At 60.3% G+C, this 18,217-nt stretch overlaps 1 protein-coding gene across 1 annotated transcript in view; it reads left to right on the top strand.

Annotated features, from left to right (window-relative positions):
* Positions 1-249: 249 nt before the first annotated feature.
* Col27a1 (collagen type XXVII alpha 1 chain) overlaps positions 250-18,217 on the top strand; it is a 121,154-nt gene continuing 103,186 nt past the window's right edge. Inside the window, exons 1-4 of the mRNA XM_026393356.2 lie at positions 250-308; positions 6,008-6,078; positions 8,762-10,491; positions 18,091-18,144. Of these exons, the coding sequence (XP_026249141.2) occupies positions 250-308; positions 6,008-6,078; positions 8,762-10,491; positions 18,091-18,144 (1,914 nt within the window). The remainder of the gene's footprint in view (positions 309-6,007; positions 6,079-8,761; positions 10,492-18,090; positions 18,145-18,217) is intronic.

The following is an 18,217-nucleotide window of genomic DNA, read 5'->3' on the forward strand; positions in this document are numbered from 1 at the left end:
CAGAAAAAGAGCGAGGCAGGGGCGAGCGCTGCGCCCGGACTCCTGGGACCATGGGCCTGGCGCGGGCGCCCGCGGGGCCCCGGCCGCGCTGCCCGCCTGCTGGAGCGCCCCTGGGCGCGGGGCTGCGCTGGGGGCGCGGGGGCCGCGCGCTTTGAGCCGGCCTGGCGCGGCGGGGCCGGGGGCTGGCGGCCCCATGGGGCGCGCCCACACTTGCCCCCCGGGCTCGGGAGCATGAAGTAGGGGCCTGCCATGGGAGCGGGATCCGCGCTGGGGGCCCAAGGCACAGCGGTGGCGGTGATACGCGGGGGGTGAGTACGAGCTCGGGGACGCCCCCTCCCCAGCTTCCTGCTGCTGGGATCTGGAGAGGGCTGGGGTTCCCCGCCGCGCCGGACGCTTCCAGCGGAACGTCAGCTTCCTGTCCCTTCCTGCTTCTCCGCGAGGCGGGACTCCAGGGGTTAACAGGGGCTACTCTCCCAGCCCGGCGAGGGTTGGCGAGCACTGCTTGCCCTGCAGCGCCGGGCTCTGCTGCCGGGTCCCTATGGGGCGGGGACCAGCCCGGAGGGTCGGTGTGGAGCCAACCAGGGGTGGGTGGTGGTGCTGGGAGCGCCCGGCAGGAGACCTGCAGAGTGGGAACTTTGGGGACACTTGGGGGAAGAGAGGATCTCTGTTCTGGGCGGTCTCGGTGTGTTCCAGTGGCTCGGTGTCTGCATGTCCGAGTCCGTACGTCTCTGGTTCCATCGGTTCTTGTGAGGCTGTGGACACGTTTCTCGGTCTCCGGGTCCGGGGGCTCTGCTCCCGACTCAGTGTCTGTGTGGCTCTGCACGTCCCGGCGTTTCTGGAAGTGTGTGTGTGTGTGTGTGTGTGTGTGTGTGTGTGTGTGTGTCTGGGTGTCTGTTTCTCAGCTTCTCTGGGGAGCACTTAGTTCCTGTCCTTCTCCCGAGTGCGAGAGAGAAAGTGAGAGCCGGCGTGTCAGAGCAGAAAGGGCCCTGGAAGATCACCAAATCCAGCCTCTTGTACAGATGGGGACAGAGGCCAGAGGAGGGCAGGGAATCTCCGAGGCGGGGCTGAGCACAGCTGGCACCCAGGGGCTGGGATTCCCAGCTTGTGCAGAAGTTTTTGGAGAGAGCAAGGGTGTGCAAGGGCGAGTCGCTTCGTGTGGGTGTGTGTGGGAGTGAGCGAGGCTGGGAGCAGCCCTGGGCCCTGTGGCCTGGGCTCAAACACAGGACTTGCGGTCTTTCCATCCTGCAGTACCCAAAGGGCTCTCCCAGGAGGCTGGTCAGGGCTGTAGCCCCGCCCCGGCCCGCCATGCCCCGCCCCTCTGAGTTGGAATCAGGGGGATGATGCCCCCCCTTCTTCCCCATGTCCTGGAAAAAGCTGGCTGGTTGAGATTCCCCCACCCCCACCGCAACACACGCACACAGCCCCAGTGAGCGCGGTGCTGACTCATTTTCTCCAGAAGACCTTGAGCCAGGGCAGATGCCAGCAGTTGGGCAGAGAAGTTGTGCCAGGCAAGCACCCTAGCACCCAGCCCAAGCTTTGGGCAAATGGGCAGTCACACTGCTTTGAGGCCAGCTCCTGCCTCCCCCTGTCTCCCTGGCTGTGGGTCCTGTGCCCTTTGACTCTAGTGTGCCTCCCAGCTTTGCTCCCCCATCGGTCACCAGAGTGAGCGCCTTGACATCCCTGCCCCCTGCTTGTCTGCCTTTCCTCTCTGCACTCAGAGCATGTTCCCTTCCTCTGCTTTTGTAAGCCCTGCGGTCCCTCCACAGTCTCACCAGCCTCAAAATGTCACCCGTTTTCTCTGCCCTTCCTGAGAACACTTTCCCTGTTATTTTGTTGGCCGATCTGCTCCCCCATCTCTGCGTCGGGGATCCTCTGATGCCCTCACTGCCTGGCCTGGCATGGGGAAGTGCCAGCCTTTGGTGGTGGAGGGTGGTAGGGAAGCCTCCCGGGCTAACTTCAGGGGGCTTGCAACCCGGCCAACTCGAGGTTGAACCGTGAGCTTGGGCCAGCCTCTCACCTCTCTGATCCACGAAGGGGCATGCCCATCTCCAGCTGGCAGGGCTTGGGGATGGCTAGCGACAGTGTTCTTGTAAAAGAGCTCAGAACAGCGCCTGACATGTAGTAAGTCCTCAAAAATGGCAGCTGTTATTTGTGTTACTACTCACTTCTTGAATGGGTGTGTGAGTCAATGGGAAAGTTCTGGGCTGCATCCTGTCCAGACTGATGACCTGTCTGTGTGCCCATGGAGGAGGTGTAAGGTATGGAGAAAGGACTTTGGGTGTGGCCTTCTGGGCACACAAGGTCTGGCTGTGCCACGGAGGCAGGCAGGATGGCCACCCCCTTGCCACACCATGGCTCCCAGCTGACCCGCGAGAGTAGTGTCCACAGGGCCGCCTTCTTGCAGATCTGAGCCCTGAGCTTCCCAGAATGTGGATCTCTGGGTCCTGTGTGTGTCCAGGTGACAAGGACAGAAGAAAGACCATCCAGACAGGGTGCAGGTTCTGGTCGCCTCATTGTCCAGGAGCAGCCGTGACGGGTGGGCTGCAGGGGGGCGGCAAGGGACAGGAACAGCTGGGTGCCCTTCTTGGGGCCCCTTTCTTGTGGCTGTGCTTAAGGCCACCTCCTGTCCTCCCTGGCCCCTGCGCTTGAGTCTTCCCGACATCCTGGAGCCCGGGGTTCGCTGAGCCAGGGCCCACAGGCGGTGGTGGAAACAGAAGTCTGCTAGAACACAGCCCGAGCCAGCGCCGGCACCAGCCTTATTCGCAGTAGCTAAACAGGATTGGAACCGGAGGGAAGAAGCAGCAGGGCCTCTGGGAGCCAACTTTCCAGGCCTGGAGCTTACTTACTAGATGGTTCGTTGGCTTCCCTGGCTACGTCTTTGCTCCTGTTGGTGAAGGCAGGGACTGTGGTCTTTGGCATGCAGGAAGGCCCCCACAGGCCTCCAGTTTCTTCTCCTCAGGAGACTGTCCAGTGGGGTCTGTGGCTTTAGGCAAGTCGTTTCTCCTCTCAGGGGATAGGAGTCTGGCCCCTGGGTGATCTTTAAGGACCCTCTCCCATTCAAATGTGCTCTACCCTTGGGGAGTCGTGGGTCGGTGCACCCATGGAGCAGGGCAGTGTGTTTGCGGAGGTGAATGAATGGGCGGCCGGTCTGCAGGCTAGAGGCCACGGTGTTAGCCAAAGAGGAGATTCCATTCCATCCTCCTGAGTCTTGTTTCTCCTGAGCTTGGAGGATTTAAAATCTTTCCCTCCGGTTTCTAAAGAGTCATCGTCTTGCCTTAGCCACACCAGAGCGATCCATCGGGGAGGACATGAGTGTCCCTGAGCTCCTCTCTCCCGCCTGGCCTCTCTTTGTCAGCCTGGGAAACATCCTGAGGAGGGAGGATGTGGCAGGGCACAGGGAAGGACGCCCGGAGTAAGGGCTGGTGCACGGAGGGTCCAGGAGAAGAGGGGGCTTGGAGGGACAGTGACAGAGACGAAGGGGTGGCAGGGACTCAGAAAGGCGAAGAAGAGCAATGTCCTTTGAGAAGGCATTCTCAGGACAAATGAGTTCCCGGGTCCTCTGGCCTGGGGGGCTGCAGGATGGCAGCGAGTGTGGGTACTGCTTTGCTGCAAGACTTCTCAGAGCCTTTGGTGTGTGGGCACACCGCGGGGGCTGTCGAGACCAGGATGCAGGGGACAGCTCTTCCCCGTCCATCTGGCCACAGTATCCTGGAGGGTGTCCCTGGTAGGAAGCAGTAGTGAAGAAGGAGTTAGGTGCAGAGCAGCCTTGACGGGGAGGTGCCTGTCCCGGCGTCCCCACCTTGGTCTTCTCCAATGCCAAATTAAACAACGTCTCTTGGGAAGTTCTGGGTTGGTGCAGGTTCTGGCCACTGTGATCCTTCCCAGCACTAATGAGGCTGCCGTTGGCTTGGCGCGGGAGGTCTGCAGGGGGTTACCCTGCCCTTCTCACCTGGCACCTGGGCACTCTGACCTTTACCATTGCCCTGGTGAGCCTGAGGGCAGGCCATGCGGTGGGGGGGAGGGGGCTGGGAAAGCCAGAGCAGAGCCGGACGAAGGTGCTGGGAGGACACTTCAAGGCCCAGAGCCCTGTGATTCCAGCTGATCTTCATTCATCCCGTGAGAATGCTCTGGACACTTCCCATGTGTCTGCCAGGCGTGGACGAGAGAACAGGCCAGCTCACTCTGCCCTTGGGGGACGTCTTCTAGGAAGGGAAGTGGACAGTGGTGACCAAGTACTTGATGTGGGTGTGGTGTGACTCAGAGAGCACAGCAAGTTGGGAGCTAATGGACGTGTGGGAACTGACCAGGCAGAGAGCAGGGTCCAGCTGATGGAGCAGGATGTGCAAAGGGACCATCATCAGCACCTGGGAGCTGTTCCAGCCGGCTTGCGGGCAAATGAGTTTTCTCCAAGTAAGGGAAGTGCCAATTCAGCATGATTTAAATAATAATGGGATTATTGCTTCCCATGTTAAGAGGCCCCAAGGAAGAGCAATACTAGGGTTGGCTAATTCAGCATCTCAACTCGTTATTTTCCATTCTGCTATCCTCATCTGTACAGGAGGCTTGTTAGCTCACATGTGCAAAATGGCTGCAACAACTCCAAGTCGGATGTCCTCACTCAATGACATATAGAGGCTAGAAGAAAACCTCTTTGTCCTTTTGAAGAGCTTTCCCGAGGTTCCTGACAGGACCACTCCCATCTCATTGGCCGCATTTGAGTAATATATGCATGCCATTCCCAGGATTGGCTTAGGCTTGTCCAGATTCATCTGGAGTCCTCTGAAGTCCATGTCCACATGTGACTGCAGGATGGAGGGATGGCTGTGGGTGGAGAAGCACCAGTGTCTTCCAAAGCGCCCTAGTTATGGTTGCCGTTGATGGGAATCGCTATTAAATTTGAAAGTAGGGAAAGCTAATGGAGGCTGAGCTTATTTTTCAAAGGGCATCGGACGGCCATTCTGGCAGGCGGGTTTCCTGGATTTCGGGGCTCCCCAGCTCACACCGTCCCTAGCTGGAAACGGACCCTGGTCTGCCCACCCAGCCTTAGCCCTCCCCACCCACCTGGCCCAGCTCTCTCTGCCTGCATCCTGGCCATCTCTGGCCACGTGCCGCCCTCCCCTCTGCCCACCTGGGGATCAGATACCCTGAGTGGCTTCAGGTGTCACCGGTGGCTGCTGGCACAGGAAGGTGAAATCAGATGTTGCCTCTGCCCTTCTTGGCAGGAGCCCCTGAGCAGACCTGTAGCTCTCCTGGCCTCAGTGCAGGGCTGGCGGCAGGGGTGGGGGGATGGCCTTTGTGACTATCGACAGGCTGAGCCCTTAACATGCGGGCACTGAGTTCATCCTCATGCCTGCCTAGGAGAGAGAGGGGATGGGGACAACCTAGGCTCAGGGGCTGAGTGACTTTCCCTGGGGTCACCCATCAAGAAGCCCCAGGGCCCGGTGCGCACCTGGGTCAGCCTCCTGCCTTCTGGTTTCCCATGTTCCATCTGCATAAGTCAGTGAGTGGGCAGCTGCCCTTGCCCAGTGCTGGGCCTGGGAAAGGGGTCTCTCTCCCCCCTGCCCTTGAAGGTCAGTGACCACTCAAATGGTCAAGTCGGGCCTTGCCACTTGACCTTCCTTTCTGCTCTGGCTCTGTTGCCCGTTGGCAGGAGCCTTTGGCAGGGTCTCAAGATCATGAGGCCGTACAGATATGGAGACTGAGGCCCAGAGTGGGGAGGGACGGGCTCCTGGTTGCTCAGTGCACCCGCTCTGAGCTGGTCCCTGGGTCTCCTGCCACCCAGCACAAGTCCTCCTGCCCCATGACCTTGGCTTAGCTGTCTGTGGAGCTGGTGGGGGCGTTGATACCCTGCAGGCAGGTCCTGCTCCAGAGCCTGGGCCCAGGGACCTGGGGCTTGGGTGGCACCTCTACAGGGGAGCCCTGGGTGGCACGGGGGCTGGGCCACCGGCTCCCTGCCGGGTCTGGCGGAGGGCGGAAGCTGACTGTGTGTGCTGTCTGCTGTCCCTAGGGGCTTTCTCTTCGCCTGGATCTTAGTCTGGTCTGCCTGTCACCTGGCCTCCACCCAAGGAGCTCCTGAAGGTAATTCTCTCTTCTCTTTGTCCAGGGGAGACAAAGGAGGGCGGAAGGGGCCTGAGGACTCAGGGGCTGCTGGCATCCGTGCCCCTGATTGGGACTGTGTCTCGGTTCTCCCTCAGGAGACAGGGTCACTCACAGGCACATTCTCGTTTATGACCCACAGGGCTTTGCGAGGGGTAGGGGAGGCCATGGTCACGGCCCTGTCTGGGGCAGATCTCTATGAGGCACTTTGGTTTATGAGCCTCAGGTGCCCCTCTCTGTCCACTGGGTACACTCAGGAGACAGTAAGTGCACAACTGTCATCTCTCAGCCTGGAATCCCACCCTCTGCTTCCCGTGAGATCCTCCCTTCCCGCCTGTCGCTGAGGAGCTGTTCAGGGGACCAGGGCGGCAGTGGGCCGGCTACACAGCTGCCCACGGAAATCGAAACCTTTCCCACATCTGTTTGTCAAGCAGCCACAAAGCCTCTTAAAATAGCTGCCCTTCCCCCTCCTCCACGCCCGCCTGTGTTCTGGGGCAGGCAGCGGGCACTCCGGGAGTCCCCGTGGCCTGACCTGGGCAGGGATTGGGCCCTTGGGAGGGAGGTCCATGCCCGGAAGAGACTTCTACCGGCCAGCAACATTTGTGCAAATGTCATATTTTCCAAGCTTGCTGTTTCCCCCACAAAGTAGGTGAACAGCTGTCCAGAGTCCTGAGTCAGGCTCCGAGGGGCCTGGGGAGCGGCCGGAGCTGTGTGGAGCCAGGTTTATGTAATAAATGGATCTTGCTGGGGCCAGCTGGCCGGGCCCTTCCATCTTGGCCTTGGGCTGAATTCATTCCCTGTCCCCCCCCGTCTCTGCCCCCCTGACGGGATTCTGGAAGTGACTCTACTCTGCCTTCCAGTGAATCTGGGCGGCTCCAGAATAGTCGAGCTGAGTGCCTAAGAACAGAGACCCCTGGGTCAGGGGCCCTGGGTTCCAGCCCCAGATGTGCCTTTGATAAGCTGTTTGTTTTCGGGCAAGTGGTTCCATCTAACCTGGCTATGGAGCGGGGACGGTAAAGGGTCCACCTTCACAGGTTGTTGGGTCAGTGGAGAAAGCACGCATGGAAAGCATTTAGCATTTTTAAAAATGATTTTGTTCATCCGAAGAGTTTGGGCCAGCATTGCCCTTTCCTCTCTGCAATGGCCAGAGATTCATGGTAACTCCGGTCTCAGAGTTTGGGACTTTGTCCCTTAGCTATAGAAGGTCTTTGGGGGTCCTGGAGACAGGCTGGTCTTTGGCTTTGAAACCCACCTGGAGAGGATAAGAAGGAACGCCTCCTGCAGGCTGCCTTCCCTGGCCAGCTGTGGTCCTCTGGGCCGTGGGCTTTGTGTGTGAGGAGGGATGCACTGCACGGGGCTGTCACGGTGGGACTGGGGCGGGACGAGGTGGCTTGCTGTCCCCCACCTCACCCCCACCCAGTGGCTCCTCCTGTTTTAAGTATTCCATGATGATAAGAGGGTTCCATTGCTTCAGACCTACCAGGTCCACCCCAAGCCGTGGTTTATGTCACCTTAGAGCCTGGGACAGGCGAAGGTGTGAGAAAGAAGGGAAGGAGACCGGAGGTGAAGAGCAGGCCCTTGAGTCCTGGGGAAGAACGGGGTCTTAAATCCAAGAGCTGTGCAGTCAGCCCGAGCTCTCCAGTTCTTCCTAGAACACCCTTGACCAGGGCACCGTCTCCAGGGCTGGTCCAGCTCCCGTGTGTTCCCGGCAGGGAAATCGAGGCCCAGGGGTCAGGAACAGACGTGAGCAGAGTTACAGGATGGTGGGGAAGGTGGCCATTTCGTCCCTCCAGGAGCCCTAGGGTGAGGCACTCTGCCTGGGTCTTCAGCAGGGGCCACTGAGGCTCGGGGTCCAGGCTCCCAGCGGGTCTGGAGCCCACTACGGAACCCCGGGCAGTGCTGCCAGATCTGAGTTCTGTGTTCCACAGGGGCCCAGCCCCCCTGTCCCCCACCCCACCCCCCCGTCCATCTCACAGTTGCTAACTGAGACCCGACTAAGTGCCCGGTGCTGGATCCCAGCCCCGACATGGCCTTCGCACAGAGATGGGACAGCACACTTGGGCAGAGTCCCGAGGCCCTGACCCCGATGGAAATTCTGGAGGCAGCCTCCGCTTCCCCGCGGAGTCGGAGCTCGGGAGCCGGCTTCTGCAGATGCTGGCAGCTCAGCCAACTGCAGGAGATCAAGTGACCCGGGAGAGGGAAGGTCAGGAAGGCTTTCCATAAACATTCCGGAACCTTCCTTTCCCTCTGGCAAACCCCGCCCACGTAATTACGGGGCAGATGTGACCACAGTCAGATGTCCACACGCTTCCCCAGAGGAGAGAGGTTGCAGGGACACCTGAGTCTTCCTGCTCTCTTCAAAGCCACGCTGGGGGAAAGGTCAGCACACGTCACCTTTCTGATGGCCGAGGTCAGCTCCTCAGCCTGCCCCACCCACCCACCCAGGCAGAGACCTCTGCAGGGGGGAAACTGAGGCACGAAGGCCACAGGGTCGGGAAGTGGCAGGGCCAGGATTTGAACCGGGAGGTCTGTGTTTTCAGCTGTGATAGGGACGATGCAGCCCAACAAGGGGTCGAGGTGCGTGCCCGACAGCCCCAGTGCAGCGCCCTCGGCCCCTGGCAGGGGACAGCGCTATGTTCAGATGTCCTCTCCCTTCTTCTCTCAGATGTGGACGTCCTCCAGCGGCTGGGCCTCAGCTGGACGAAGCCAGGGGGCGGCCGGAGCCCTGCGACCCCGGGGGTCATTCCGTTCCAGTCGGGCTTCATCTTCACGCAGAGGGCCCGGCTGCAGGCCCCCACAGCCGCCCTGGTCCCCGCGGCCCTGGGCACGGAGCTGGCTCTGGTGCTGAGTCTCTGCTCCCACCGGGTGAACCACGCCTTCCTCTTCGCCGTCCGCAGCCGCCGGCATGAGCTGCAGCTGGGCCTGCAGTTCCTCCCCGGCAAGACTGTGGTCCACCTGGGGCCTCGGCGCTCTGTGGCCTTCGACCTGGACGTGCACGACGGTCGCTGGCACCACCTGGCCCTCGAGCTCCGTGGCCGCACGGTCACTCTGGTGACGGCCTGCGGGCAGCGCCGGGTGCCTGTCCCGCTGCCCTTCCACAGGGATCCCACGCTTGACCCTCAGGGCACCTTCCTCTTTGGGAAGATGAGCCCCCGTGCTGTCCAGTTCGAAGGGGCCCTCTGCCAGTTCAGTATCCACCCCGTGACGCGGGTCGCTCACAATTACTGCGCCCTCCTGAGGAAGCAGTGTGCACAGGCTGGCTTGGACTGGCCCCAGCTGCGACCCCTCTATCCCCAAGACTCCAGCAGACCCTTCACCTTCCAGAGTGACCTGGCCCTGCTGGGCCTGGAGAACTTGACCACTGCCATGCCTGCCTTGGGGTCACGGCCAGCCGGCAGGGGGCCTGCAGTGACAGCGGCTCCCGCCAGGCCCACCCAACCCCAAAGAACTAGCCCCTCAGATCCTCGCCCGCGTGCCCCTGTGGGAGGCCCAGCCTGGACCCCACCGCCACCTGCCAAACGGTCAGGCAGTAAAGCCCCTGCCCACTTGCCCCCAGCCTCTTTGGCTGGCTCCACCAGAACTCACCCCGCGGCTTCCCAACCATGGCCAGTCACAGCCACCCAGGTCCCTAAGAGTCCCTCCACCAAGCCTTCCGTCCTTTCTCCTTCAACAGTCCCTGAGAAAAGCCCTCATCCTACCCAGAAAGCCGCTCTGCCTTCATCCACTAAGACAGCTCCGCCCACCCAGAAGCCCACTCCCCACCCAGCTCCTGTCAAAGTCCCCCATCCCACTGCGAAGCCGGCCCAGAGGAACCCTGTCGTGGCCCGGCCTCCGGCCCCCAGCACCCGGCCCCTGCCTCCCACTGCCCGTTCCACAGTAGCTCCGGCGGAGGCCAGGCCAGCCAGCCCTGCCAGAAGGCCAGCCTCTGCCCTCACCGCCACCCGCAGACCTCTGCCGCCCACCAGCCCTGGCCCTCCCAGAGCAGCTCGGCCACCAGCCACGATGGTGGCTTCAGTCTTGGGCACTGGAAATCCCAGAACTGTACCCCCCACTCGCTCTCCTGGTTCCGTCTCCGCCGGAAGCAAGAAACCCACTGGATCAGAAACCTCCAAGAAAGCTGGACCCAAGAGCGGTCCCCAGAAGCCCGTCCCCCTCAGACCTGGGAAGGCAGCCGGGGATGTCCTGTTGAATGACCCGACCACCAGGGCCAGTCCCAGGCAGTCCCCGCCCCGTGGACAGACCACCCCGGCCCTGGGCTCGGCCCCCGTGGGAGTCCTGTCCTCCGGTGCCCGGCCCACGACGAGCAGCGGCTATTCCTTCGTTCACCTGGAGGGACCCACACCGTTCCCCCTGCTGATGGGGCTTCCAGGGCCCAAGGGAGACTGTGGCTTGCCGGTAAGTGTGGGTGGGGTGCGTGCTGCATCCAGTGGAGGGCAGAGGGCAGCTGGGTCAGGAGGCTGCTCCTGAGCAGGGCAGGGCAGCGGGGGTGGCAGAGTCGTCACTGGAACCCTGGGCGACCCCTCCGGGCCGTGGCCTCCTTCTGCACATCCTGCTGCAGGTTCCTGTCCACTGAGCCAGACTCGGGTCTGGGGCCATGCCCAGGTAGGGGCAGCCCTGAGCTCTGGTTGGCCCAGGTCCCAGGTCTTTCTATGCTGACCTGTGCGAAGGTCTAGTGGCTTCAGGAAAGCCATTGACATCCTGGCCCCGGGTCCGGCCGAGCGAGCTGGGTGAGCAGCAGAGCATCCTTCAGCGCTGGCCCTCAGGACAGCAGGCCCTGCGGCAGTCTGGGAGTTGGGGGCAGAGGTTAGCTGTGAGTAGCTCTGGATGTGTTTGCTTTGGCACGTGCGGTATGCTTTACTAAGTGACTAGTATTTTAAAACCGTGAGAGATGTCTTATAAAAGTCTTGGGGACCAATTTCTCTTGGAAAGTGGGTGGTCGAGGGACCCACGGGCGGCCCTGTTAGATAGGACAAACCTTCTGTCACCGAGGCTCCCCACTCCTCCCACTTGAGCCAGCAGACCCGGCCTGTCACCCATCACGATCAGCTGTCTGGCCAGTACCTGTGGGCATTTGCTCTGCAGGCCCTGCTAGCGGAGCTGGGGCTGAGGGAGGTCAGCGGGGGCCGGAGCGCACAGGAAGGGGTGAGGGAGAGCATTCCGTGTGCGGGAGATGGTCTCAGGGTCGCTGCCTCTGGCTTGCCGGGACCGTCTCCAGGGGCAACGACCTTCCCGCAGCTGGAGGCCAATTCCTCCGGGTGGGGAGTGGTGGGTTGGAGTTTCCAGAAGACTCGGGCCTGTTCTGTCCTCCTCCTTCCTTGGAGATGGCCTCCAGTCCGTGGCCTCCACCCTCCCCCCCAGAGCGGGGTCTCCCCCTGGGCTGTGTTGGAAGTCAGGGCTCCCTACCAGGTGGAGACAGTGGCCGGCGCGGGGACTTCCCAGGCCTTACAAACACACTTAATGAGTTTTAATAATCATTAGGAATAATATTTATTCAGCCTGTCTCCAAGGGGACAGAGAGTCCGCCTTTATTATAACCATATTGTCGACCGTATGGAACGCGATGCATTGCAATGCGGTTATGTCAACGTGCCTCCGAGTTCCATGTTCTGAACTTGGCAGTGGAGGGAGGGAGAGTGAGGAACTCCTCACCCCCAGGCCAAGCAGCCCGCCTCTGGCCCCGGCCGCCCTGGGCACTGACACCTCAGCTTCCCAAGCCGCCGTGAGGTCAGAAGCGGGTGAACTGTTCCCTTCAACAGCACACGGGGAGGCCCAGGGTTCCTGCTCTGGCCACACAGCATGTCCCAGCTCAGTGGAGGAGGCCAGCTCTCCCTCCCAAGGCCACATGAGGTATGGAGCAAGGGAGGCCAGGTCTAGCTGAGCAGACCACATGAGGTATGGAGCAAGGGAGGCCAGGTCTAGCAGAGCAGAACTGGAATAGGAACTTTTTTTTTGGTATAGAATCTGGCTTTGGGGCCTATTTTAGGCTCAATTTATTGTTTTACCCTGGGGCTTAGGGCTTTGGGTCACCTTCTACTAGACCTCCTCTTGAGCTTCTCCTTCATCAAAGCAGGTACTGGATCAACCTGGTCCGTGGACAGATGCTTATTCAGTTCAATCCTCTAACTTAGGCAGGTGCAGAAGTAGGAGACTATGCCCAGAGAGGGCCAGGACTTGCCCAAGGCTACACAGCCCATAAGAGGGTCAGACTGTTCACTGGGAAACCAGTGCGTTCCATCCCTCTCCCTGTGTCCTCTTGGGGCTCCGGGTCACATCAGGGCTTCACAGGTGGGTCAGGCCTCCTCCTTGGCCTCAGAGGAAGGGCTCCGTATCCACAGAATGTTCTGCTTTGGTATTGAGTCAAGTTGCTGAGCCACTTCCTCCTGCCCAGAGTCTCCTGTGGCCCCTGGTGGAAGCCAGTCAAGGGAAAGGCCGTTTGCTGATCCCTGTCTGACGGGTGGGTGAGCCGGGGAGGGAGAGATGGAGGACCTGGCCAGGAGGCCCAGAAGGTTCCCGTGGGAGCTGGGAGCTCTGGTTCTGCCCCTCTCCAAGGTCTTCCTGCCCCTCCCGTCCTGGCCACCAAGGGCAGGAGGGAGGACATCAACCCGCCTTGGTGCCACCCTACTTTACACCCCGTGCTGCCCCTATCCTACCTGCCCCTTGTGCTCCAGGAGGGACCAAGAAGCTTCTAGAATCTTTGTCCACCGTATGGCAGGTGGCAAACAGCTCTCTCCTTCCCCCCAGATACCAGTGTCACCTTTGAGCAGTGACGTAACCTCCCCCAATCTCTGTCCTCTCTCATCTTCTCCCCACCCCGGAGGGGGCCTTCAGGATCTAAGCAGCAGCAGGGTTTCCTTGTCCTGGCTCTGGGGACACGCAGACCTGGGTTCAAGTCCTGGCTCCACCTCCTCCTAGTGTGACTGGTCCACTCTGACCCTCGGTTTCTGTGGACGGCAGGATGATAGATAGCTTCCACGTGCTGTGTTGGAGGTCAGCCTGGGGCCTGGCTGGGACACCACACAGGGAGCTGCAGCAGGGGGCAGCACGCGGGGCCATCTCAGCTGATTTCCAGAGTGACTAGGAAGTTCCTTCCCCTCCTGGGCTCAGTCTCCCCTGGGGAGTGTGCATGAGTGGGGGTCTAGGTGGGGTGCAGGGCTGCTGGCCAAGGCCGGGCTGGGGTTCCCAGGGCCTGCAGGGCTGGTAGCGGCTCTGCGAGGTGCTCTGTGGGAGCCCAGGAGGGGGAGGGGGGAAACCTGGGCCCAGGTGAGCTGGGGGCAAGGGCAGTTCCCAGAAGCCCCACGGGGAGGGGGTGCCCTAGGCCTCATTACCCACCGTCAGGCCTCTGGCATCTGAATGCACCGGCTCTTACTGCAGTGTCCCCTGGGGAGCCTGGGCTGGGGCCTCACGGCAGAGGCTCTGTGACCATCCAAGAAACAAATGCGTCCCCTCAAGGACCAGGTTGCCCCAACTCCTGGCCAGGCTCCTGGAGGTCACACAGAATCACTTCCTGGGTGAGAGGCCGAGAGGACGGGGGAGCAGGCAGATTCAGAACAGCCTGGCCGGGAGCCGCCCGCTGGCTTAGCCGTCCATCCGGTCTTCGCTGTGTTGATGGAGAGGCTTCTAGGAGTCTGGTGCTGTGGCAGTCACGTCTCCTGTCACAGGGACACAGCGTGACTTACCCTTCCAGGGTTCTGTGGCTTCAGTAAGAAGGGGTGTGGGGGCACCCAGCGCCAGAACCTCCGCGCCCAGGGTCTGTCCGAGCTCCTGGACTTGTTTGCTGCTTCCTGCACCACCCCCACCCAAGGCCACGTCCTCGGGATCCTCTTGGCGGCTCCTGGTTGGAAACTGGGGATAGATCTTGAGAAACTTCCCCCCTGCAAGGGCCCCAGGAGGTGGAGGCCTACTGTGTGCTGGGTGGTTTACTTGCTGGAGCACTGGCTGCAGGCCAGGCGCAGGGTTACCCGCAGAGGTTAGGAGGCTATTTACAGAGGTGCAGGCAGCTTGGGAGGAAGCTGGGTCCTACAGGATGTGGTCCTGACGCCCAGGCCTGACCGTCCCTGGGAGAGCTGACACCAGCCGCAGCAGAGCACAGCAGGGAGAAATGACATGTCCCCTTCCCTGTCTCTGGACTTGCCTGGGTCTCCCATTGGCCGATCTGTTGGAGGCAAGGGGGCCAGGGCCAGCTGGTGGGGGGTTGGCTCCCAGGGTCAGAATGGATCCGAGGGCAAAGGGAGAACAACCCACATGCACACACAGGGCGCCATCCCCACTTCACAGCTGAGCAAAGCGAGGCCCGGAGGCCCCGGGAGACGCAGGGACGCGCACGGGGCCACTCAGTGCTGGATTCCTACTGAGAAACTTGGACCCAGCTGTTCTTGGGAATAACCGTAAGCTCAGATGGTCTGAGAGGCTCTTGGAGACCTCCTGCCCACCCCGTCAGGGTACAGACGCAGAGCCGAGACCGAGAGGGCCACATGGCAGAGAGCACGCCCCGGCCTGGACTCCGTCCCCGAATCCCAGGCCTGTAAACGGTCCCCTGGCCTGACAACTGCCAGGGGAGGTGCCTGCCAGCACAGACAGCAAGGCCTGGCGGGCGGGCTGCTCAGCCGGACACAAGGGGGGACTTGTTCCGTGGGACGGGCTTCCCCGGGCCTGGCTGTGGGAGGCCAGGACCCTGGGGGAGGCCCGGAGGGGGCCATATGCGTGCACCCAGAGAGCCCAGGCCTCCTCCCCCTCCCCCGGCCGCCTGCAGCCCCCGCTGTCCGCCCCCTCAGCCCTGGGCCCTCTCAGAGGCCCTGTTGTTTGCGGTGTGGAGTGGAAAATCCCACCCCGGCCCGTGAATCATCGGAGCCACCCGCTCAGGCTTCAGGCCCTGGAAAGTAGCGGCAGCATGTTCCGCTGTGTGCAGAACAGGCAGGGGCTGGGCCAGGGCCGAGGGGCGCGGGGGGTGGGGTCCGCCCTCGCAGGCCGAGAACAAAGTGAGCACTAACGGGGCGCTTGGGCCTGCGGACAGCTGTGGCCCTGCCCCTGGCCCTGGAGGTGGGTGGAGGGTTCAGCAGGCCTGCAGCGGGGGCTGGCGCTGCCATGTCAGGGAGCTGGGCTGTGAGCTGACATCACCAGGCTGGTCCCGGGTCCTGACTGGCACTTGGAGTCTGCTCTGCAGATGTTGTGGGTGAGGTCAGACTCTAGCCTGGATGCCCCCATTTCTGGGGCAGCACAGATGCCAAGAGGGAGTGTCCAGGCCTTTGAGCTATGGCCGCCCCATAGCTGGAACTGCCCCTTCCTCTCTCCTCTGGCCCTTGACCTTCTCCGCGAGGTGGAAATGATTTGACTGTTTTTCTCCCTACCTGGCCCCCAGAGCTCAGGAAGTGCCTGTGTCTGGAAGGCTCTAGAATGTTCCTTTGCCAGATGAACACAGAGTGGGAGGGACCTAGTTAAGGCCACATACTTCATCAGAGACACACCTGATAGTGTTGCCCGTGGTAGGAGAACAGGTCCAATGACCCCAGCTCTGCCTCTTGTTAGCTGTGTGACCTTAGACAAGTCACTTTGCCTCTCTGAGTCCCTCTCTGGTTTCTGATCCATTGAAAGGGTATTGTATACTTCCAGCCGTGCTTAGCTGTATCCCCCAGTGTTTTCTTTTATTTCTGGGTCATCTGGGAGAACTGGGCCAAGAACAGTCTTCTAAGGAGGGACATCTTTGGCTTTCTCTCCAAAACAGAGGCAGTAGCGGGGGAGGGGGGTAATTAAACTTTCAAGTGGGCCAGTTCCAGGAGTGTGCCTAACAGAAATAACTCATTTTCTGAGCTTTCACTTCGTGCCAGGCACCAGGATTAGCACGTTTTATAGATTATCTGCGGATAGGTGCTACAACGATCCTCATCTGACAGTTTGAGACGCGAGCCTTGGAGACTGGAAGGAGCTTCCCCCAAACCACGCAGCTGGGAAGGGGTGCTGCCCAGCGTGAGCCTAGGACCCCCACACTGCACTCTGCTCCCTGCACCCAAGCCAGCTTGGAAGGACCGGAGGGTGGACTGGCCCGATCCCAAGCCCTTGGGACCTGCCTGGGTGTGGGACTAGAGTCCGTCCTCCCAGCCCCGAGGGCCAGCTTGGCTGGAGGAACCCAGAGGTGCAGTGGCGGCTGGGACTCCTAGGTGATCGGGCAGCAGCTTTTCCTCCCTCCCCTGGGGCTCCTGCCCAGTGACCTCGGGCCTTGGTGCCCGTATCTGCCTGTCTGGATCTCTCTGGGTTTTATTCACGGGCCGGCAAGCACGTGGTGCTCCTAGGCCAGGCTAGCCGGGCTGCCCAGCGTGAGATCGGGATTAATTACCACCAGAGCGGGCTGAGTTTTCAACGCGGCCCATTTTAACTCTGGGCAGGAAACCTGGAATCTCGCTGATGGTTATTTGAAACAAATGAATTCCCCAGGCCTCACACATCCTCGAAAGCCTGGCTTCCTTCGAAGGCTTCGGGGCCCGTTCATCACACCAGGCACTGCAGTTAATGCTTGTTTGCTCCTGGGGGTGGACGGGGCAGGAGCGATTGGACCCATTTTAAAGGGGAACGTTGGAGACTCAGGTGGACGGGATTGCATAGAGTCCCCGGCTCTGAAAATCAGGAGTGGAAGGAAGCTGAGTCGGCTCGCCTCCTCCCTCTCTGTGGGAATGGAAGGGAGGTGAGGGCCGACAGGTGCGCCTCTTAAATGCCCAACTTGCCTTCTTTCTCTTTTGGGAAATGAGGAGCCATTAAATGTCGTTGAGCAAGGGAGTGGCTTGGGAAAGGGAGTGAGGCTGTGTGGAGGACAGAGTGGAGGCAGGCAGGCTGCAGGCGCTGTTGCAGGGGCCACGGTGAAGGGTGGACGTGGTGGGACACTCCAGTGCCAGTATGTACCACACACTGTGCTAGACACCGACAGTCTCATCATCCTTGAAACAGCCCATGTGGGGTGTGTGGTTCCTTCTCCAGGCACAGGCTGGTTACCATATTTCACCACGGAGTCATTGCCACTGCGTTAGTACATGTTCACGGGTATTCCACGCATCCTCATCTTGCACCAAACTTTAGTAATAAACGATTTTTAAGTAATACTAGCACAAGCTTTAAATTGTTTTTGGTACCCAGGATTGAACCCAGGGGCACTTAACCACGGAGCCACATCCCAAGCCCTTTTTATTTTTTATTTTGAAATAAGGTCTCACTAAGTTGCTTAGAGCCTCACTAAATTGATGAGGCTGGCCTTGAACTTGCGATCCTCCTGCTTCAGCCTCCTGAGTCACGGGGATTTCAGGCATCACTGCACCCAACTAGAACAATTTTTTTTTTTAAAAAAGAGGTTTCATCTAATGTTGCACCCCACTTTTTTGCAAAAATAAAGAAGAGCCATAAAATCTGCAACAACTATGTGGTGATGTGTGGTACTGTGCCTAACTTTGCTACTAGATGATGGAGGGGGGGGTTAAACCCTGTGTGTGTAAACTCAGGGTCTCTCCAGTGTGCAAGAATGCTTGGTGTGACCTTGGCCATGTCCCTCGTCTGCTTTGGCTCTGCAGAGAACTTGGCTGAACTCTGAGGTTTCTTGCTGTTTTATTTAATCAAACATTTGGCTGAGCCCTGGGGAAGGAGAGATGACTCAGATCCCATTAGTTTTTTTTTTTTTTTTTTTTTTTTGAGAAGACCATGATGTGGTGGGAGAAACGGGCTTCTAAGCGGATATTTCCTCAAGTAACATAGTGCTCTTTAAAGGGGAGGGGAGGGGACTTGGGGAAGGGGTTAGGGAAGCCCCCGGAGCCAGCTGGGTGACAAGGAACAAGGGCTTCCAAGACGGGGAAGTCGTGGTGGCTTTTTCTGAAAGGCCTGGAAGACCCAGGAGTGTGAGTTCCTCCGGGCGGTGACCTCAGGGACCCTCCCCTTGGCCACAGGTTTCTATGCCCAGAGCTGATTGGTGCCCTTCCTGGCTGCCACTTGGCCCTGTCTGACACTGTCTTCTTGTCTCTTCAGGGTCCCCCTGGGCTGCCTGGACTACCTGGACCTCCCGGCACACGGGGACCTCGGGTGAGTGATCACATGCTGTCCTCTGGATCTCTGGGTGGCTCTCTGGCCTGCGTCTTCCTGTCCCTCTCCACCC

Source organism: Urocitellus parryii, chromosome 4, assembly GCF_045843805.1.
Source record: "Urocitellus parryii isolate mUroPar1 chromosome 4, mUroPar1.hap1, whole genome shotgun sequence".
NCBI classification, from domain to species: domain Eukaryota; kingdom Metazoa; phylum Chordata; class Mammalia; order Rodentia; family Sciuridae; genus Urocitellus; species Urocitellus parryii.